Genomic DNA, 25,025 nt, shown 5'->3' on the forward strand with positions numbered 1-25,025 from the left:
TCGAAACCACGATCTTACGACTGCGAGTCCGCTGCCCTTACCACTGGGCCATTGTGTCTCCACACACACTCACACACACACACCACACACACACACACACACACAGGGATGGCCATGAGTCGCTTTAGCCATTTCTAATAATGAAGAAGAAATGGGTAAAGTGACTTATGGCCACCCCCCCCCCACCCCCGTGTGTAAATAGTTAAAGAAGCATGTTGTTGAAGTTGGTGAAGTAATGGATTTCAGGTTGATTATGTTTTCCTGTTCAGATTTGTGACAGATGTTTAGATGTGTTCAAGTGGCGGGGGGGGGGGGTTAGAGGCAGGAATTAACTTCCACATACCACTGACCAAATAACTGAAGGGAAAATAGCTAGCAGCAGGTCTTGAAATAATCAGGCTTGACACATTCCTGGAGACATTCAACAGACACTACCACCACCACCCCACAATCGCCACCACCACCACCACCACTACCACCACTCCCACATCTAATGATTATCTGTGATCTTCTCCATAATTTCTGTTAGGATATGTCTCTTTGTAGTTGTCTAACAAACACTGATTTACTCTGACCCACCTGTCCTCCCACCCCCTCCACCACACATTTCTCATATGTTGCTTCTTGTTTGTCTAACTTCACCACCTCTCCTAACTCTTATCTCTTTTACCTGTACCACACACACACACACACACACCTTTCCTCCTCACCTTCATTCTCAGTGCTCTACTCTACCACTGCTCCCATTGTAACGTCCCCCCCCCCACACACACACATACACAGTGTCTGTCCCCTTTTCTTCATAGACTCCCAGTTGTGTTTGGATCATTCACTGCTGTCTGTCAACAGTGACTTGACATCTCCCAGGGTTTCTGATTGGCAGCTAAACTCTGAGAAACAGCATTCCTCTGCTTCCTGCCACAAACACTGTCACCTATACCCCCCCCCCCCCCCGGCCACCACCCCCACACTCTATGGCCTATACCATCTCTACCACACTGTCACCTAGATCCCCCCCCGACCACCACCCCACTCACACGTACTAGTCTGTCACCTGTATCATCACTATTAGACTGTTACCGGACAGAAGCACAAGTGATATATTGTACAACAAAGCTGTTTTCCTAAGGGATTCTACTTGACTGATCGGACCCCAGTATATTACTAGTATTTAACCAACCCTGCAACTTGTTAACCTGATAGAAATAGGATTTATGTTTCATGGAGACAGGTGAGATTTGAACCCTGTTACCTATAATATTAAACTATATTATCATTCAGCATTTATTCTAGTTCCCACTCTGTGCTCCACACACACACACACACACCACACACACACACACCACATCACGCCACACTCCTTACATACTGTAACCATGAGGAGCCTGTATGTGGTCTGTCAACGTGCTAAAACCTGCAGTCAAACTCCCTTCAAATCAAACTCCATCATCTTAAAAATATGACACATTAGGTAATGTGGTGCCAGACTCCCTGTACAAAGACAAAGACAGATGGAGTGGTCGTGGATAGAGTGCCTAGAGCTAAACAACATAAACAAACATCACTACTTATATACATATACTTATATATATACACACACATACATACACACATGTGTGTGTGTGTGTGTTTGAAAGCATATGGGCTAGTGGTTATGGTGTTGGGCTCACGATTGCAATGTCTTGGGTTCATTTCCTAAACCGGGTAGTTTGTTATGCCCTTAAGCAAGGTGCATCATTTAATGCTGCTCCTATCTACCCAACTGAAAATCGGTACTACCCTAGTGCTGGTGCAGCCATTACTCCCTCCAGCTAATCACATATTTGATGTTCCAGTGGACCAAGGGTACCTGCATCTGTTCATGGCTACAAAACCACCCAGGAACAATTAGTGAAGGTCTGTCACAAGCCTCCAGGTCATTCATATTCCCTTATGCAAGTCATGACTGTGTTTCTTCTTTTTTGCTTACACACACACGTGCTAGCAGGGTGCCAAGAGCACCATTCGAGCGTGATTGTTACCAACGTCACCTTACTGGCACCTGTGCTGGTGGCATGTGTAAAAAGATTCAAGTGAGGTCGTTGCCAGTACCGCCTGACTGGCCTCCGTGCCGCTGGATGTAAAAAGCACCCACTACACTCTCGGAGTGGTTGGTGTTTGGAAGGGCATAAAAAAAACTTTAAAAAGTTGTTGTTTTTTTTAATTATTAAAATATGGACAGTGTGAATTTGTGGCTTAAATTTCAGCAATAAACCATTAAATGTGTTCAAGGGGAGAAAGATATTGAAAAGTATCAGACTGACAAGCAAATGAGGGAAGTAGGATGTGGTCATGAGGTGTGCTAAAAATACCAGCTAAATAGCCCTTAAATCACACACAATTTTTTTTTTTTTTCGCTTACTCGTATGAATTTCCATGTTTGGAATACTGATTCACAGAAAATTTCTGAAAATTCCAAAGAATAAAAGTTATTAGAGGTTACATATCATGCTTAAAGCAGAATGGTTCTTGATTTTTTTATGGGTGTATATTGTACATGCACACACCCCATATTTTACTCAGTAAATCTAATTTTGAAATATACCCGTTTCAAATTTTTAGCACAAGCCCAGCAATTTAAGGGGAGGTGATAATCAATTACATTGACCCTAGTACACAACTAGTATTTATTTTATTGGCCCTGAAAAGATAAAAGGTAAAGCCAACTTTGATGGAATTTGAACCCAGAATACAAAGATGGATGAAATGCTGCCACACATTTTGACCGGCATGCTAATAATTCTGCCAGCTTGCCACCTTAATTTCAAAATTTAATATAAACATAAGACAGATTGTAACCACCTGTTTGTTTCTCATCTTCCTTTTATATCACTATTTTGACTTTTCTCGCATCTTAATATTGCATCCTATGTAAGACTGCATGAAAGGATAATAATAACAATCATTATTATTATTATTATTATTAAAGGCAGTGAGCTGGCAGAATCGTTAGCATGCCAGGCAAGATTCTTAGCGGCATTCTGTCTGCCGCTACATTCTGAGTTCAAATACCACGGAGATTGACTTTGCCTTTCATCCTTTCGGGGCTGATAAAATAAGTACCTGTTGTACACTGGGGTCGATGTAATCAACTTAACCCCTTTCTCAAAATTGCTGGCTTTGTGGCAAAATTTGAAACCATTATTATTATTATTATTATATTATTATTATTATATTATTATTGAAGGTGGCAAGCTGGTAGAGCTGTTAGCACGCTGGACGAAATGCTTAGCAGTATTTTTCCCATCGCTATGTTCTGAGTTCAAATTCTGCCGAGGTCAACTTTGCCTTTCATCCTTTCAGGGTCAATAAATTAAGTACCAGTGAAACATTGGGGTCGATGTAATCAATTAGTCTCCTCCCTACAAATTTGAAGCTGTGTGCCTCCAGCAGAAAGGGTTGTTATTATTATTATTATTATTATTATTATTAAGGTGGCAAGCTGGCAGAATCGTTAGCATACCAGGCAAAATGCTTTGTGATATTTCCTCCATCTTTATGTTCTGAGATCAAATTCCACTGAGGTCGACTTCGCCTTTCATCCTCTTGGGTTCGATAAAATAAGTTGATGTAATCAATTTACTCCCTCTCCAAAGATTAGTAGCCTTGTGCTAAAATTTGAAACCATCATTATTGTTATTATTATTATTATTATCGATAGAATAGCAGAATCGGTAGAGCACAACACAAAATGCCTTACAGCACCTAGTTATGTCCCTTTACATTCTGAGTTCACATCCCACTGAGGTCGACTTTGCCTTTTATTCTTCAGGGTTTCATAGTCAAATATTAGAGTCAATGTAATCAACTAACCTCTTCTCACCCTACCACCCACAAATTTCAGGCTTTGTACCTATGTTGGAAATTATTATTATTATTATTATTATTATTATTATTATTAAGGCGGTGAGCTGTTAGAATTGTTAGAACGCTGGATGAAATGCTTAGCAGTATTTCGCCCAATGTTACGTTCTGAGTTCAAATTCTTTACCTTTCATCCTTTTGGGATCAATAAATAGCCTTGTGCCTATAAAAGAAAGGACTATTATTATTATTATTATTATTATTATTATTATTATCATCATCATCATCAAGGCTGTGAGCTGGCAGAATCATTAGTATGCTGGGCAAAATGCTTGCTATGTTCTGAGTTCAAATTCCACTGAAGTCAACTTCGCCTTTCATCCTTTCGGGATTGATAAATTAAGCACCAGTCAAGTACTGGGGTCGATGTGATCAATTGTTCCCCTCCCTACAATAATCCAGGCCTTGTGCCTATTATAGAAAGGATCGTTATTATTATTATCGTTATTATATTGTAAGGCAGTGAGCTGACAGAATCTTACCACACTGAACAAAATACTTTACAGCATTTTATCCGTCCTTATGTTCTAAGGTCAACTTTGCCCGTCACCCTTTCAGGGTCAATAAAATATGTACAAGGTGACATAATCAATTTACTCCCTCCCCCAAAGTTGCTGGCCTTGTACCAAAATTTGAAACCATTGTTGTTGTGATCGTTCTTCTTTCGTTAGTGGAATTTTCTTTTATCTTTCTTCTCTTACAAACATCTGTCTGTTTGTCTTGTTTGTCATATCATGCCATTTGTTTAAATACACCTTTCACAACAGGATACTTGTTTAGCCCACTGCCACCAGCACCACCAGCACCACCACCACCACCACCACTTCCCTCCACTGACAGAAAACAATGAAGTTTATTTAAGTTAAACTTAATCAATTTTAAATGAGGTCTCTGGGTTTAGTATGGAACATGGAACACAATCAAGTAGCCAACCCCACCACCCTTCCTCATACAGCATGTGTTTTATTTAACTCCTCAAATCCCTTAGCCTGGTGCAGCCTCTGGCTCACCAGTCCTCAGTCAAACCGTCCAACCCATGCCAGCAAGGAAAGTGGACGTTAAACGACGACGATGATGATGATGATGGTTTCATCTTATTTACTTTGATGGAAAGTTAAAATGAGAATTGTTGTGTTCTCAAGAACATTAGTGAGGTGTCTGAAATGAAATAAACTCAACCAAGAGACGACAGTGAGGCCAGGCTGAGCTCACTGCTAGTTAACCTTACTGCCCTCTCTGTTATATGCCCATAGGAGAACCTCTGCAGGGTTAATATCTATAGGCAGTCAAATCACCCTTATATCACGTCCTACTGTCTTAAAACTGGATGGACACACATTGTCTTAGATATCATGTGATTGACTAGACTATTAGATGTTGTTATACATCGCTTGTCACAATGCGCTTTGCATTGTTTTAGCTTATGAATGATGCCACGATGGCTAGGTAGGCAGGCCAACATTTGCTCTGGTCAGAAAACTATTCCGTCACAGGGTGATCCATTTACAGCTGAGTGGACTGGGGCAATTTGAAATGAAGTGTTTTGTTCAAGAACACAATGCACCACCTAGTCTGGAAATCGAACCCATGATCTCATGATCGTGCGTGCAGCCTACCTAACCACTTGGTCATGCACTTTCATTAATGTCTTAGATATAAAAAAAGATAAATTGATCATGGCTAGAATGCCTTTGATCATACATGATGTACTCCATCAGAGTTGACCTAGGGCTAAAGAACAACCACCTCCCCTGTTGCATTACTGTTGGCTTCATTTAAGGATTCCAGTTAAATTTGAAATCAGAACCACAGAGAAACTGGTATCACAGAGAACCATCTTTGCCACTCTTGTTTATCAATACTGCCTAACCTTATGCACACACACACACACACACACACACAAAAGAATGTAGGATAGATCAACGATTCCAAAAGCTGTGTGTTTATATAATAGAAATGTCAAACTTAGACATAAGGTCACATATTTCTACATGAAAGGAGAGAAGGATGGCTACATTAGATCAATACACCACCCTGTCCTTTGCCTGGGTATATGATTGACTCTCAGAAAGGTGACATTGTTGACAGCAGCAGAAATAATTGAATTCAGCTCATAAACCATGCAAGACATTTCCATAATAATGTCTGTGTGTGTGTGTGTTTTATAGGCACAGCATGACCGAATGGTTAAGAAGTCCTATTCACAACCATAATGTCCTGGGTTCAGTCCCACTGCATGACATCTTGAACAAAGGATATTTTCTATGATTTTGGACTGACTCATGTCCACTAAGTGATACTCGGTAGACAGAAACTGTACTGAAGCCTGCCATGTAAACTGTACCTGTAATTCAAATGTTCAGCTTTATCACACATTGTATTACACTGATTTTGTCTGAGAATTACCTGAGGGGTAACACTTGTGTCTGTGGTATACCCAGCCACTTGCATGTTAATTCAATGAGTAAGTAGTCCAGCTTTAGGGAAGTAGTGCCCCCTAGTAATTTTGTTGAAAGGTGGGTGAGTCATGAAAATGTCTCATGTGAATGGGACTACACTGAATATTCATCTGTAAGCCAGAAAGTTGAGGGGAAGAGGGGTACCTACCTGGAGTACCCTTGGCAGTCAGGGTGACCAGGATATGTGGGGTGCTTTGGTTGTCCCTGGGTGGAACTACTCCCTTTGGGGAATTTTGTTGTTTAATTTTTTTAACTGTTTTTGTTTGTTTTTTTTGTTGTTTTCTGTTTTGAACCCTTCTTGTCTCTTGTTTTGTATTGTCCCTAATTGTCTTTGTTTTCGACCCTTGTGGCCAATTAAGGAACTATTATTACTGAGTGAGAGAGCAATGCATGCCATCAAAGTGACACTGGGGTAAAATATACAAAGCCCAGTTTACCCATCATTACTGCCCATCTGGTAAGGGTACACAAGGCACATGCATCACAACCATATGTGCACGACATGGTGATCTCATATCAAGATAAACAGCGCATGACATTATTATTATCATCATTCCTCCATTGTCAACTTTACCTTTCACCCCTCCAGGGGTTGATAAATTAAGGACCTGTTAAGTCTGGAATCATTGCAATCAACTAGCCCCTCTCCCTCCAAATTTCAGGCTTGTGTCTACAGTAGAGAGAATTGTTGTTGTTATTGTTGTTGTGAAGGCAGTGGGCTGATAGAATTGTTAGCATGCCAGACAAAAGGCTTAGTAGCATTTTGGCATTTTGTCTGCCTTTACATTCTGAGTTCAAATCCTGCCATGGTCGACTTTGCCTTTCAGGGTCAATAAATTTATTACCAGTGAAACACTGGGGTCGATGTAATCAACCCGTCTCCTCCCCAAAAATTTCAGGCCTTGTGCTTTTAGTAGAAAGGATCATCATCATCATTATTATTATTATTATTGTTGCTGCTGTTGTTATTATTATTATTATCGTTCTTGCTTTCTCCACAGGGTGTAGAAGATTGTAATGATGCTCTTGAAGATTTCCTCGAATTTGGCAAAACTGTAAGTCTGAGTCTCTTTAAAATTCTCATGTTTTCTTCTTCCTGTGTTTGGCCTTCCTCACCAATAAACTTCTATGGAGGTTTCTGTTCTCCAAACTTGCCAAAGAGATGGGTGTCTTTTTGTTTTGTTTTTTTTTGTTTTTTGTGTATCCTTTTTACCCCCATTGACCAAAGCATACCAGCCATGACCATCACTTCTGATTTCAGCACATAATGCATCAAGGACCACATTATCTAATATGTCCATCATTTATAAATGACAGTAGAATATAATTTGAGGAAGATTCAGCTGCTCTTTCTGATTTCTGGCATAATGAACACAAAGAAGCGTGTGTGTGTGTGTATATGTGTGTGTATCTATAATGACTACTGGAAACAGCTGTGAACCAAATTTGCTCCAATAAAGGAAAAATATGTAATGACCATTATTTTAAACTTGTTTTATATATATATATATATATAAGTGCAGGAGTGGCTGTGTGGTAAGTAACTTGCTTACCAACCACATGGTTCCAGGTCGGTCCTACTGTGTGGCATATTGGGGAAGTGTCTTCTACTATAGCATTGGGCCAACCAAAGCCTTGTGAGTGAATTTGGTAGAAGGAAACTGAAAGATGCCCATCATATATATATATTTGTGTGTCCGTGTTTGTCCCACCACCATCGCTTGACAACCGATTCTGGTGTGTTTATGTCACCATAACTTAGTGGTTCGGCAAAAGAGACTGATAGAATAAGTACTAGGCTGGCAAAAAATAAGTCTTGGCATTGATTTGTTCAACTAAAGGCAGTGCTCCAGCATGGCCACAGTCTAAATGACTGAAACAAATGAAAGAAATTGGAGTTTTCTCTTTTAAACATAGACGGTTGACTTTTTACAGGTGTCACGTAAAAAGCACTGATGGTGGTTCCATGTAAAAAGCACCCAGTACACTTTGTAAAGTGGTGGGTGTTAGGAAGGGTACCCAGCCATAGAAACCATACCAAAACAGACAATTGGAGTCTGGTGCAGCTACCGGCCTTGCCAGCTCCTGTGAAACTGTCCATCCCATGCCAACATGAAAAACTGACATTAAATGGTGATCATGGGTATAGATAGATAGATGTGGAGGTACAATGGCTCAGTGGTTATGGCAGCAGAATAACCCATTCTCTCCTGAAAGGGATCCTTATGTATAGCCAAGAGAAATAACCCATTCATGTTTGTAAATTATTTCATATAAATCAAATTGAGTATGCTTACTTCTTAGTATTTGAACTATTTTCTCAATTTATCCAATACAACGCTTAAACAAGTAAATAGTATTCTCCTAAACAATAGATCCACTTATTTCAGATAGTGACTTATTCACGAATATACCAACACTAGCGCCGCTGAGGGTAATATTCTTTGGGAATGCACAAAAGCTTTTTTCAGAGTTATTTACTTTGAATTGTTATTATCTCATATCTGATTAGCCTGTTATTACGTAACATGTTTCATGATTTTAGTATACATACCTTATTAGTATTTCCTCCTATGTTCTTTATACTCTGGGAACGCATTAAAGCCCTTTTCAGGGCTACTTTATTTGAATTCTTACTATAGGGTAATTAATTTCATGTTATTACATAACTGACTTCACAATTTGGGGTATTCATAACTTATTGGGAATTCCTAAGAAAAGCACCAACCGATCGTGGCCGTTTGCCGGCCTCCTCTGGCTCCTGTGCCAGTGGCACGTAAAAAGCACCAACCGATTGTGACCGTTGCCAGCCTCCCTTGGCCCCTGTGCCAGTGACATGTAAAAAGCACCCACTACACTCATGGAGTGGTTGGCATTAGGAAGGGCATCCAGCTGTAGAAACACTGCCAGATCAGATTAGAGCCTGGCACAGCCTCCTGGCTTCCCAGACCCCGGTCGAACTGTCCAACCCATGCTAGCATGGAAAACAGACATTAAACGACGATGATGATGATGATCCTGTGTAAGACAGTTCAGTATTCTCTCTAAATGCACAAAAACCGTTTTAAGGGCTACATACTTTGTATTGTTGTTACTGGATTAGTGAAACAATTACAAGAACGGAACCAAGGGATAAGCCCCACTTTCCCGGGAATTACCGGATACACCAGCTAGTATACATATATATACATTTGTATATAATATGTCAGTTGCTTCATGTGGTTTCATGAAGGTCCATTCTCAAAGAAACCGTGTGTGTGTATCTATGAGTTTATGTGTTTGTTTATTTAATGACAAATAGGTATGTGTAAACAGTATACTAATATAATAGTGCTGTGTGTGTGTGTTTCTTAAGTGTTTACATTCTGTTTCTCTCCCCCCCTCTCCAACAACCGGATATGATGCCCTTTTTTTGATTCGGTAATTACTTCCTGTTTCAATGACCAACGGAAATCTCTTGAAATCTTCACTTTACTTCATCATCCATCATCATCATCACAGCTGCCTTCATCCTTATCTCCATCTGTGTGGCAGTTGTAATGGCAGTGGTGGTTGTGCAATGCAGTGATGTAACCCTCCATAAGGTGGGTGTGTATGTACCAGTAATATGGTATTTATATGTAGGAGTTTAGGTGTGGTTGGGAGTAAAGTGATATTAATATCAGCAGGAATGGTGGTGGTAGTGGGGAGGTATGGTGGGGTGGAGGTGGAGAGACAGTGTATGATGATGTGGTTCAAGGTGGGGGAACTGCGTCAAGATGTTGATGTAAGCAGCTTTACATAATGTATTTGTTGTTGCTGTACCATTGCTTGCCGTTGCATCTCTTCACAAATCCACCCTTATCTCATCCTGGGTACATAACATCGTAAATGTTTCTAAGTCACTCTGTTAATTTGGAATATTTTTCGTTTCTCTCTAAATTGCTTGTTTGCTTTTTTTCCTGTTTTTTTTTTTTTTGTGGGGGGGTTTATTATGAAGACTGTTTGAGGAAGAGAAAGTGTCTACACACACACACACACACACACACACACATAATACTCTCATTTAAACACTTACAGATACACACACAGGCGCAGTCACTTAATACATACACAGCCACTTAAATATACTCAGATGTGCACTCACACACAGCTATTTAAATACTCAGATACAAACACAGTCACTTTAATACATATATATATATAAATGTTATTACTGTTCACATATAATTTTATCTGCCCACATCCTTAAGTAGCTGACTATTAAAACTCACATGGCATATGATTACACATAGTAACATCCCACACATATAACAACACTGTGTCTGTATGAATGTGTGGGTGTATATACATACACTCACATGCATGCACACATCCTTCAATTGCCCTCCATATAAATTGAATAACATTAAAGGCTCTACACTAAATGGTGAAATGGACATCTAGAGTAACTTCTGCGGTCTTAATTGACCGATAAATCACTTCACTGGAAGACATATTCTAATGGTCACTAATGGCTAAACAGACCACTACCTCATCATGACCCTGGGATACATACTAGAGTGACCGCGATGGTCTTTATTGACCAATATATTATTACGCTTGGCTACACTACAGTAATCCTACTGTTTTAAATGACCACTGAGTTACATACAGGAGTGACCAGTGCTGTCTTAATTGACCATCAACAGATAACTGCCCTGGAACATATTCTGGAATGGCCACTATGGTCTTAAATGACCACCAGCATCTCTGTCCCCTTGTACAATCAATTCATAACTATCATCATCATCATTACCATCATCTGTCCAAAATGGATGTGGAGTGTTACCGTTGGAAACTACGGCGATGGAGTCATCATCATACAGGTTGTCGTTGGCAACGTACAATCGAAACGGTGAGTAGGTGACTGTTGAAGAATTTGTTGTGTAGCCCCAGGTCAGACTTGATCAAAAACGTTCCAGCCATGACCTTCCCATCTTTTACTTTAAACAATCTATCTTGGACTACAATATTCAGAGTGCTTTCCATATTTTTTTTTAAGATGACATGTGTAATGTGAAGGAGATTTAACTGTTATTTTTAGCAGATCAGTGACCACGTACAATGTCCACCACATACAATGACCTCTATGTGATCACTTTTGTTGTTCTGATATCTTTTTCCAATTTTGAACATGTTCAGGCCCCATAAGTTGATATTTTTGGCCCCTTATGTTTATCAACTATGATTGAGCAAACCTCAAAAACATTCCATCTGTGACCATCCCCGCTTTAGGGGTGTGCCTAGAACATTGTTGTCTAAAGCCTCATTTAATGCTACATATTATAGTCAGTTGTGGTGTTTAACAAAATAGCTGTCCTGTAGCCTTAGTCAAGTCACACAATACTCCTGGCCCATGGTGTGTTGGTGTTCTTTACAAAATCACCAAACTAGCATTGAATGTTGAATAAAATATCATGACCCCTAAATCCTGCCTCTAAACTATTGAGTGGTGTGTCTTACTTAAAACCTGTTACTCATCATGTTTTGGTCACACAAAACCTGTATTGTTTCTCATTTCTGTGGGCAGAGATACCATGAGTTCAAACCTTGCATACAGCCTTTGTATTGAGTTTGCATGCAACATTCTAATATATGTGTGTATGTGTGTGTGTGTGTATATATATATTATACATATTTATATGGTTGTTTGTTATGGCTAATCAGAGTGGTCACTCTCAGACCAGCCACAACAAACAACCTTCTAAATATACGACTGTTCTAATATTATAGAGTATGCTTCTTAGTTGAATATATGAACTACTGACTGATGTGTGCGTGCATGTGTGTGTATATATATATATGTGTGTGTGTGTATGTATACATATGTCACAGGTGTTGTGTTCCAAAACCCACCACATAGGTGAAAATCCGTGAAATAGAAACAGTACTGTATGTAACTTTTTATTATTTTTATAATTTGTATATATTTATTTTATTATAAATGCAAAACAACACCACAGAGGAATTGACGTAAGCTTAAATAATAAACTGTGATAGGTGAAACACAATATGGCGAGGTGTTACTCTGTGTGTGTGTGTATGTGTGTATATATGTGTGTGTGTGTATGTGTGTATATATGTGTGTGTATATATATATATAAATACATACACATTCATGTAAATACACACATACAAGCATTTATATACATACATAATTGTAGATGGAAAATATATATGAAGGTTACATCCCAATATTGTTAAATTTTCCATTCTTCCATTCTCTGGTGGTAGTCGATCAGGTGCTCATTCTCAGACGTAACTTACCATTCTTTCTATGGGGCTAATGCAGTTTGGCACCTCTCCTTGAAAAATGCATTTTTTTTTTTAAACTTTTTCACATTCCTACGTTTTGGGTGTCGGAGATTACGAATATGCCAAAAAAAAAACAAAAAAAAACCATTTTCAAATCCCACCCCTCCTCAAAAAATGTATTTCTCATGAAAAACTTTTTATGGATTCCCAAGTTTTAGATACTGGAGATTACAAATAAGCAAAAAAAAAATCATCCTTATTTTTTTTTCAAATTTACCCCCACACACACCCCATTTTGCCCCACAGCCAATGCATTAGCCCCCTTTCAATTTCATCACACTCTGCCCTTTAAACTCATCTCATTTCAAACATTTCGACTGGTAGCAGCATTTACCCCTCTACCATTCAACACACCATTTTTTACAAATTTACCAACCACTGAACAATTAAGTTATTTGTTTACGTAATGCTTTGTGGCATTTTGTCCATCTTTACATTCTGAATTCAACTTTGCCTTTTATCTTCTCGAGGATGATAAAATCAGCACCAGTTGTGCCCTGGGGGGCGGTCAGTGTAATCAACTAGCCCCTCCCCTAAGCTTATTGGTCTTGTGCCAAATTCTGAAATCATCTTCATCATTATTATTATTATTATGGAACCTGGTGCAATCCTGGCCTTACCAGTTCCTGTCAAGCCATCCAACCCATGCCAGCTTAGAAAATGGACGTTAAGTGATGATGATAATGATGATGGTTATTGTTATTATTATTGCCCTTATTTTTATTATTATCACTATCATTCTTTATTTACTTTTGCTTTTTTTTATTTCTACTTTTACTTTATCATCATCATCATCATCACCATTATTATTATTATTATTTGCCACCTAAATGTGGCGATCCCATAGTAGTCAATGCTATTGTTGTTCATAGCCCCAGGAAAACATCTCCTCCTACTGGAACAGTAGCATTGTCCCCTATGGGACCACCACATTTTGGTGGCAAATATACTTCACTGCCTGACTCCAGTGCTGCCTGACTGGCTCCCATGCTGGTGGCACATAAAAAGCACCATTCAAGCATGGTCAATGCCAGTGCCAGCTGACTGGTCCTGTGCCTGTAGCACATAAAAAGCACTATTCAAGCATGATCAATACCAGTACCGCCCGACTGGCCTTCCTACCGGTGGCAAGTAAAAAAGTACCCACTACACTCTTGGCATCCAGCTGTAGAAACTTTGCTAAATCAGAGTGGATCCTGGTGCAGCCTTCTGGCTTGCCAGCCCTTAGTCAAATCATCCAACCCATGCCAGCATGGAAAGCAAACATTAAACGACGATGACGATGATGATTCCATGCTGCTACTGTTCACTTCTCACTCAGAGATTTGATATTACTTGTTTCTCCATTATTGTTATTATTGAGTGAGAGAGCAGTGCATGCCATCAAAGTGACACTGGGGTAAAATATACGAAGCCCAGTATACCCATCATGACTACCCATCTGACAAGGGTACACCAGGCACATGCATCACAACCATATATGCACGACATGGTGATCTCATATCAAGATAAACAGCGCATGACCTTGCAGGTGGGGCCCAGTTAGAAGTTTCTTCAGGTCAAGTTGCCCATCCCGCTCAAAAGGTCCATGAATAAGGATTGTTTAAGGATGTTGAAGGAACCACCCTTGTTTCCGAAGGTGAATTATCCAAACCTCTAAGAATTCCTTTCAACACACAGCTATGATGCTCCCCCACTACTTCTGCTCATGATTGGAGATGCACATATCGTCAGCCACTAAGGGACATGCTCAACTGGTTATGGTCAAACAAGTGACAAGCAAATCTGTGGTATTGAGCAAAATATTTGCTGTAGCCCATCTTTTATACCAAGACAAAACAATGTATTATTATTATCATCATCATTAGTATTATTGTTAATATTGTTGTTGTTGCTGTTATTGTGTTATCATGATACTTCCCCCACCACCACCACCATTTACCTTTCTGATTTACTACTGACCAGTCTATTATCAATATTTTATCTATACAATTTCCACTTCTAAGATTACTTGGGCTTTTTAATTAATGGTATTATTATTAAAAATCATATTGTTCTTATCTTTATTAATATTTTGTTTTTGTATGTTTTCTCCATTATTATTATTATTATTATTATTATTATTATTCTACTTGCTGTTATCTTTCCTCCTTATATAAGCAACATAATTAGCGAAAAGAGTTGGTTGGTCTAAAATTGTAACTGCTGGAGTAAGAACAAGTTGGAAACTTTAAGGGGTTTTAGAGGGCTAATACTGCATGGAGTGAGATAGGGGTCTTGAACACAGCGATCTTGAGGAGAATGGAAAGAAATGGAGTAAGCATGGTCTGTTGGATGTGCCTTGTAAATGTGTACAAACGACATAATACTATGAAGCAGAAGAGAAATCCAATATGGTGTGCAAGAAAGAAGACCGTAATGGAATGGATGGATGATGCTTGTGAATGAGGACAGCCACATAATCCTTTGGAATTCAGGTTACTTTGCCAAATGTAGCGTTTATTTATTCACTTCATTTGGAATCAATCATGCATTATCTCACAGCTTTGAGATCTCAATGATATGATTACTAGCACTATGACCCAGCAACGCCGGGTCATAGTGCTAGTGCATGCATATACAGCTGCGTGCGCACATACACGTGAGTACTGTCCAAATCTCTGACCAATCACATACAGCTAGCTGGCATTCAATTGGCGTATCAAGTTTCGGGCATTTTGATTGGGTTTTGGATAGAAAATTCACAAAAAAGTCGCTTCTATTGATTTTTTAATGGCTTTGCGGGGTGACTGGAGAAATGTAAAGATGTGTACGACCACCCTTGGATGGTTTTGAATGACCATAGAAAGTGCGAGTCCTCTAACTGAAAAATTGTGGATTTGTATAAAGGATACACACACACAGACATTTTGCCGTTTATATATATAGAGATGTATTTTGTGGGTAACGTTGTAGATTTCAGAGTAGGTGTGAGAGGCTGGATCTGGCCAGTTTGAACATAAAATGTGTAGAATATCTGGGCTGGATATGACCGGTTTAAATGCTAAAGAGATAAAGAAATGCCGGTTGTTTAATGTGGATTAAGCTTGTTGAAGAGAGAGAGCTAGGAAGAGAATGGGGCAAAGTGGGGAAAGCTAACCTTAGGACTCTGAGGGGACGACATAAGACTGGGATGACTGACTGTACATGTTTCACAAGAAGACCCTTTCCCTACTGTTGCCCCACTCAGCTGAAAGGAGCTTTAGTCATGCAAGCTGCATGACAGCTTCACTAGTGCTGGCATCACAGAAAAAGCACCCAGTACATGCTGTAAAGTGGTTGGTCTTAAGAAGGAGCATCCAACCATAGAAACTACAATGCAGTAAACATCGGAGCAATTTTGGGGGCACACTGGATGCTATCCAACCATCTAACCCATGCTGGCATGGAAGATGGATGTTAATAGATGTTGGTCCAACACTCATGCACACACACACACTCAAAACACAAATATTTGTCACCAGTTGATGATTCACTCTGGGTAGCAACAACAAATCACCAACTTCTTTTCTACTCTAGGCACAAGGCCCGAAATTTTGTGAGGAGGGGGCCAGTCGATTAGATCAACCCCCAGTACACAACTGGTACTTAATTTATCAACTCCGAAAGGATGAAAGGCAAAGTCGACCTCAGCAGAATTTGAATTCAGAACATAAAAACAGACGAAATACTGCTAAGCATTGCGCCTGGCATGCTAACGTTTCTGCCAGCTCCCCCTGCCTTAATAAATCATCGACTTCTAACAAATATATGGACTTTACTGAATGCATTGAGTGCTCTTTCTCTTACGTATGCAATCAAACAGATCAATGGAGAGATAAGCACACACACACACAAACATATTCCTGTTTTGCTTTACAGTTAAATACAGTGATACCTCACAGTACGAGTTTAATTCATTCCATGACCAAGCTGGTTTTATGATTTACTCGTTTTACAAATCAATTTTTCTCATTGAAATTGACTAAAATATAATTAATCCGTTCCAGCCCCCCCCCCCCAACCACTAAAAATTATTTTTCTACGGGTTTTAAAACAGGAAAGGTGTAGTTACAAGTGAAATGACAATTATAAAAAATAAGAGAATGCAAAAAGAAATGTCAACGGGTTTTATTAACTCTGGTGCAGCCATCTGGTTCGCAAGCCCTCAGTCAAAATCGTCCAACCCATGCTAGCATGGAAAGCGGACGTTAAACGACGATGATGATGAATTACCTTAAAGATGGGATGATTTGTGTGCTCGTACTCTGGATTTCCACTCATACTTCAAGACAAAAATTTGTGTGAGTCTCAGCTCGTACAGCAGATTAGTCGTACAATGGGGCACTCGTACTGTGAGGTTCAATTAGATATTTGAGATTATGGAAGGATGAAAAGAAGTGAAACTCTTGCAGAATAGGATCAGCAGTTTGTTTTATTTTTCTCATTTGTTTGTTATTTTATATTTTAACCATTTGGCATTTAAGCCTACCTTATTTGGCCAAATATTCTACCTGTTTTATGTTCAAACCTAACCTACAATGTCATTCTGAAAATTAAAAATTACATCATCAGAATCTCAAGGCTTTGAGATAATGTATAATTAATTCAAAGAATGTGAATTAATAGGCATCACGTTTGATGGAGTAACTGAATGCTAAAGGGTTATGGGTTGGATATGTATGCAAAGTCTGGTGTTTAGATGACATGTTGAACGTTCGTCTCCTTCAAAAGATCTGACGTCACTACTTCATTGATACTGTATTCACACACACTTATTACTCACACACGGCTTACATACACACACACACCTACTTACATGTACAGTCATGTACACACACCAATATCAATGATGTGTGTTGGTCCAAAGTACCAACTATTATATCTATATCTGCGTTGGTGTTGTAATACTGAACTCCCTCTTCATTTCCCTCCAATCTCTCTCTTTTTCTTCTTCCTTTCCTTTCCCTCTCCCCCTCTCTCTATCCCTGCCTTCAGTAAATTCATCTCTGTACACACACACACACACATACTTCTTACTGTGGTCTGGTTGTCCAACGTAGCAGCAAAATGTGGCACTCAGAATGTAACATTGCCCATTGTTGTTGACCAAAGTTCCTCCATATGACAACAACAACAACTGAATCGGACACTCAGACAGCAGCTGCCATGTTTAGCCAATTTAATACGTTTATACTAGAATACGTTAGTAACAAACTTGGAGAGTCGGACGTTGAAGATTATGACAGTGAAGAGGAAAATTCTAAATGTTTGGATCATCAGACAGAAAGGGTAAGAAGTTTGTCAGTTGTTTTCAGGAAAAATAGAAATATTTGCTTGGGAGGTTTTTAGGGATTTTTTATGAATCAGGTCCTATCCCTTGCCTTGTGTTCTGCTACGAACAACATAGCCCCCATGACTTTTGGAAACATTCTTTCATGCTCAGAATTGCTAAAGCATGGAATAAACCACCTTCATCAGTTGTTGGCTGTCCAGACACTACATCCTTCAAAATTTCCATGCTCCCTGAAATTCACCAACAGTACACCTGCCGTGGTTCCTTACCTTTGTTTTCTAACAACTCCTTTGCTATTATTCTGTCTACTCTCCATACACGTTTGGCAAACTTTTTCTGGTGAGTTGTAGGGCACCTGGGTTAACTTTTTCTGGTGAGTTGTAGGGCACCTGGGCACCGTATACAATAAGTTATTGTTTTACTATATGAATGAAATGATAATGTACTTTATCCCTTAGTGGCTTGTGAAGGGATCATCTCTGTTTAATTTCATAACACACATATAGTCTCTTCATATTCCACAATTCTTCAGCCTTCACAGTCACACCTCACATTCCAGGCAGTCCTTCTTCTCGCCAAGGGTCTTTCCTCTTTTACCTGTTTCAGTCATTAGACTGTGGCCATGCTGGGGCACACCACCTTGAAGAATTTTTAATCGAATGAATTGACTTCAGTTCTTTTATTTTTTAAGCCTGGTACTTATTCTGTCTATTTCTCTTTTTGCTGAACTAAGTTGCAAGGATTTATATACATCAACACCAGTTGCCAAGCAGTTATAAGGGACAAACACAGACAGACAGACAGATAGATAGATAGACAGATAGAGGGATAGATAGACAGAGGAAGATAGATAGAATGGGCTTCTTTCAGTTTCCCTCTACTAAATCTGCTGACAAGGCTTCAGTCAGTTCCAGATTATAGTAGATTTTTGCCCAAGGTGCTGTTCAGTGGGACAGAACCCAGAATCATGTAGTTTGGAAGCAAACTTCTCACCCCACAGCCACAAGCTTCGCTGCTTTACGTCACATACACCATAACCGTCTCTCCAGTCTCCTTAGTCCCTCTGCACTCACTTCCATCACTGTTACCCCTTTACCTTAAAAATCTAGTTTCTTTCTTCTGATCTGGAGGCAACACATCGGCATCAGATGCACATCCAATTTTTTTTAAGAAAATTTATCCGCGTCTCCCTCCCTCCCGCCCCGTCTCTATCTTCCCCGCTTGCTTTGCCTGTCTCTCACCTTCTCCTTTTCACCACGCCACCCTTTCCTCATATTCTACTAATCCCTATTAAGCTACCCTATTTCCTCAAGCACTGTCACACACTGTCCTCTCTCACCGTCAGCTCCATCATCATCATCATCGTCATAACAAACTCTACCGCTTGCCAAATCTCGCTGTCAACCAACGTCTCCCACTTTTCTTATACAGGCATTTTACTAGACATGCACCCGTTCGTGTGTGTGTGTGTCTGTGTGCGTACGTACACACGCACACACACAGCATTACACTAACACATTTTTATCCTAGTAGGAGCCGCTGAACTGACGCATGCACACACATACACACATACATTCCACTCCACATACGATACACACATTCCATTCCGCTCTATATTGAGAGACTGGCTCATTCTCTACTCTCCATCTGTCACTCTCTCTCTCTCTCTCTCTCCTTCCATCTCTCTCTCTCTCTCTCCCCCACAACATCCCGGCTGCTAACAGTTACTCTCTCTCTCTCTCTCCATCGCACACACACACACATGGTAATGTGAGCAGTCACACAATTACACTATCGTTCAACGGAATATTGAAGTCGCTGCAATCGAATGGTTTCGCTCCCTGCTTCCGTCTTGTAAGTCTTTTAAAACGTTTATTAGTACAACTGCCAAGACAGTGGAGAGGTGGTGGTAGTAGTGGTGATCACTTGACACGTGTGTTTAAGTGTTTGTGTGTGACCATGTGTGTATGCATATATACGTGTACAACTCTGTGTACACGTATATATATGTACATATGTGTGCATATGTATGTGAGTGTGTTTTCGTTTCGCAATCCTTAGATCTCTGGTTCGTTCCCTCTCCATGCTTTCTAAGACGTCTTTGACCGTAGTCTCGGGTCAGCACAAAGCCTTGTCACAAGGAGTACTCAACCACTTTCTAATTCAACGAGTAGGTAGTTCAGCTGATTAAACAACTGAGCGCCCGTGGATCGTTCCCAACTGGAAAGTCCATTATTATCGTGGATGCGCGTTTTCTCTTTTTTTTTTTTTTGGAGTTTGAAAGCTTATTTTGACCAACCAATTACCCAGTGGCAAGGTTGGGGGGGGGGTCTTTAAAAAAAAATACTATGGATGTCCGTTCTTTTCGTCCTAGCACATCCATTTAAATTTTAAGAAGGCCCTGCAGATTTTTATTTTCCTAGATATCAAGATTGTTTGTATTCGCATGAATTATGGAGCTGCGGTGTTTCGCCAAGGAACCAAGTTCAGTCACACCTCGATCCAGGTGGTTTGGTGCTCAGCCTGTTGCTCCACATATTTAAATAGATATTCATAGTACTCTCTCTTTCTCTCTCTCTCTCTCTCTCTCTCTCTCTCTATATATATATATATATATATATATATATTATCGAAGTGTACAGTATTATTTATCCATTGCAGCCAATCTTACTAATCGGTTTCATGGCAGGGATTCGACGCAGTGTTAGGTAACAGTCCAATTATATAACCCTGTGTTCATCAAAGGTAGCTATTATGGAATGGAATATAACGATGGGCTTCTTTCAGTTTCTTCCAAATTCACTCACAAGCCTTTGGTTGACCTGATGCTATAGAAGACACTTGCCCAAGGTGCCACTCAGTGGGACTGAACCCAGAACCATGTGGTTGGGAAGCAACCTTCTTACCATACATCCACGTTTATATATACATATTTCTCAACCATATGCAGCCCAAATATTCTACTTGTTTTATGTTTAATTCGACCAGATCCAGCCTCTCACACCCACCCTACAATGTCATTCTATAAATAAGCTTCACATTTGACAGAGAAATCTGAATGTCAAAAAATTAATACATAAACGTGTGTGTGTGTGTGTGTGTGTGTGTGTGTGCTTGCTTTTATACATATAATCCACCCATGGCTATTCTCGCTTTTGCCAAGACACAGTGTTCTTATGATCGTTCTATTGCCATTCTTTTCTAAGACACTAAGGTTTGATTTTGAGGGGAATTTGGCTGCTATTTCTAGCAAGATGTGCAATGGCATGCTGACTGGTTGTTTTCCTTGTTGTTGTTAGTGTTATTAGCTCCAGCAGTACACAGACTAAAATTGTTTTGTTACTAATGACCCAGTTTCAATCCTTGCTCAGGACATTCTCTCTTCCAAACTCGATTAATAATTATAATTAGCCTTCAAAACACTAATTATCCCCAACATGTAAGCTGTTGTTGCCGCTTGTGTGCTACAACACATGGCACCACCATCAAATCAATGTACTACAACCCCAACAACTACCACTGCTGTCACCGCATGTGTGCTACAACCTCCACAGCTGCTATTGCCACAGTTAACACTGCTACTGTACCACACCTCAACCACTTCCCACCACCGCCGCCGCCGCCAATGTAAGCCGCACATTTTTAAGTGGAAGCAAGCTGCACAGAAATGCAAACATGCTGTTTAGACAATTGCACTGCATCTTGCCATTACCCAATGCACTTCTGCTGCAGCTGCTATGAATGCACCTTTGTTGGTGTTGCTGGTGTATAAATGTTGCAGCTTAATGCACACACACACACATTTTCTTGTCTTAGTGCGTGTTGCAAAGTTGTTGCAGATCCACTGATGGTTACAATACTTACACGCACACACACACACACACACCAGATTTTACAGACTTAATGAAAGCATTCTTTGTTTATTCAGATCAACCACAACATGCTGTATGTATAAGCATGGATTCTCTTTTATCTCTTTTACTCTTTTACTTGTTTCAGTCATTTGACTGTGGCCATGCTGGAGCACCGCCTTTTAGTCGAGCAAATCGACCCCAGGACTTATTCTTTGTAAGCCTAGTACTTATTCTATCGGTCTCTTTTGCCAAACCGCTAAGTTACAGGGATGTAAACACACCAGCATCAGTTGTCAAGCGATGTTGGGAGGGACAAACACAGACACACAAACACATATATATATATACATAAATACGACGGGCTTCTTTCAGTTTCCATCTACCAAATCCACTCACGAGGCTTTGGTCGGGCCGAGGCTATAGTAGAACACACTTGCCCAAGATGCCACGCAGTGGGACTGAACCTGGAACCATGTGGTTCATAAGCAAGCTAGTTACCACACAGTCACTCATGCGCCTATGTGTATGTGCTTACAGGTGTATGTGCATGTGGGTGTACAAATTGTGTGTGTATCGATGTGTGTATATATGCCCAGCTGTGTGTGTGTGTGTACTGATACGTTCCAATATGTATTTATGCACCAAAATATCTATATTATACATATAAAATAATATGTATGAATTATTTAAGATGTATGAAGAAAAATCTTTTTTGAATGAGTCTGTGCATCGGCTATGGCTTGGAATTGAACTGTGTCTACCTAGGTTAATGTCTAAACATGTTACCACTTACAACAGTTCTGCTTTTCTATCTCAAAGTGTTCTGTTTCACAAACATAGTGTTTAACCTTAAAACCTCCATACAAACACAACTGCACACACAACACATGCATGTGCATATATGCAACCATACAAATGGTGATGAAACTGTCACACACAACAGAAGTTGTTGGTCTTCTCTTTATTGTGTCAGATGATGAGGTGAGACACCTATCCAACCCCTGCCATTGCAAAAAGACAAAACAAATGTGTTATGAAGTTCATGATGATGTCATCATTTAACTTCTTTACTTGCATGGATCAGGCAGAATTTGTTGAGCTGATTTTCCATGTCTGGATACCCTTCCTGTCACCAACACTAATATTTCACCTAAACAAACAACCTCACTTGTATGACAATGAGGCTGGTTTACTGCCATCGATGATGATGATGATGATGATGATGTGATGTCAAAACATGGGTACACACATACATCCAAATACATACATATTCATGCATATATATATATATATATATATATATATATAGTGAAAGTGTGTGGCTTAGTGGTTAGGACATTCAGCTCATGATCGTAATGTCGTGAGTTCAATTCCCAGCGACGCGTTGTGTCCTTGAGCAAGACACTTTATTTCACATTGCTGCAGTCCACTCAGGTGGCAAAAATGAGTTGTACCAGTATTTCAAAGGGCCAGCCTTGTCACACTTTGTGTCACACTGAATCTCCCTGAGAACTACGTTAAAGGTACACATGTCTGTGGAGCGCTCAGCCACTTGCACATAAATTTCACGAGCAAGCTGTTCCATTGATCGTATCAGCTGGGACCCTTGTGGTCATAACCGATGGAGTGCTCCTATATATATATATATATATATATATATATATATATATATATCATCTCATCATTATTTAACATTTGTTTTCCCTGCTGGCATGGGTTGGATGGTTTGGCAGGAACTGGCATGACCAGGAGCCCTGTCAGGTTCTGTTGTCTGTTTTGTCGTGGCTTGCTACAGCTGGATTCCCTTCCAAACGCCATAGGAATGTGTATGCTTATATACATACACACACGCACATATGCATACACAAAGGCTTCTTCCAGTTTCCATCCTCCAAATCCACTAACAAGGCTTTGTTTGACCCAGGGCTATTGTAAAAGACACTTATCTGAGGTACCACACAGCAGAATTGAGCAAGAGACCATAAGAAAATTATCTTTTTGTTGTTGCTGTTACTACAAGTAGTAGTAGTAGTAGTAGCAGCATCAGCCATTCAAGAATTTGGACCTGGAGATCTCCATTTCCAGCGACTTCGAGGGCCATCTCCCAGTGGTGTCAGGCGAAAACGGAGAGCCCTCAACTACAACAAGACAACCAAAGTGTTTTTTTTCCCCCAAGGTCTGGGGTCTCCCGCCCCTAAGCCCTAGACCATCACCTAATCACCCTTCCTTGTCTTGTTGCTTAACAACAACAACAACAGCATCAGCAGCAACAAGGGTTGGCAAATTCATTAGTGAGGTGGACAAACTGGTTTGTGACATTTACTTATATTAGTTCAAATCCCACTCAGATTGATTTCTTACTTTATATTTTTGTTTTTCTCTTTTTGCTTTTCCTTTTTTTACTTGTGGTGAGATCTATAGAATAAAATAATTACCTTTTAATATATTGTGGTGGAGAATGATTGATTCCATCACGTATACCACCCCTTTCCACCCATTTCTTAATCTATGGTCTGGTGTCCTTGTAACAAATCATTGTGTTATATATATATATATATGTTATACATTGACCAAAGTGTATCCTGTCTGAACAATCAACATTGATTCCAAACTCTAAAAATACACAAGTGTCCAATGTAATCTTTTCTTGTCTACTCTTGGCTCAAGGCCTGAAATTGTTGGGGGAGTGGGGGTCGGTCAATTAGATCGACCTCAGTTCACAACTGGTACTTAATTTATCGATCCCGAAAGAATGAAAGGCAAAGTCGACCTTGGTGGAATTTGAACTCAGAATGTAAAGACAAAAACGAAATACTGCTAAGCATTTTGCCTGGCGTGCTAATGTTTCTGCCAGCTCGCTGCCATTAAAATGTTTATTTCAAAGCTCTAAGCCTGAGAGATGTGACAGCCTGGCTTTAGTTTATCCATTACTGTTGTCCATTCAGTTGTTGCTGTTACCTGTCTGAAGTGATGTTTGACCTCACACTCAGCATTCCTGCTTAACTCAATTCTTGTACTTTTGTTGATATTTGCTGCCTTTCCTTTAACCCTTCAGCATTTAAACTGGTTGCACCCAACCAAAGTATCCTACCTGCTTTGTGTTCAAACTGGCCAAATCTTGCCTCTCACACATACCTACAATGTCATTCTAAAAATAAA

The 25,025-nt window shown here is 39.8% G+C and overlaps 1 protein-coding gene across 3 annotated transcripts in view; it reads left to right on the plus strand.

The window, feature by feature from the left end:
• The window catches only part of LOC115219141 (protein MLP1 homolog), a 197,500-nt gene that overhangs the window by 96,462 nt on the left and 76,013 nt on the right, over window positions 1-25,025 (plus strand). For all 3 annotated transcript variants that reach the window (XM_036508716.1, XM_029789234.2, XM_029789235.2), the window contains exon 10: window positions 7,364-7,417. In XM_036508716.1, coding sequence (XP_036364609.1) covers window positions 7,364-7,417 — 54 coding nt within the window. The remainder of the gene's footprint in view (window positions 1-7,363; window positions 7,418-25,025) is intronic.

The sequence above is a fragment of the Octopus sinensis genome, linkage group LG14, assembly GCF_006345805.1.
Source record: "Octopus sinensis linkage group LG14, ASM634580v1, whole genome shotgun sequence".
Taxonomy (NCBI): Eukaryota; Metazoa; Mollusca; class Cephalopoda; order Octopoda; family Octopodidae; genus Octopus; species Octopus sinensis.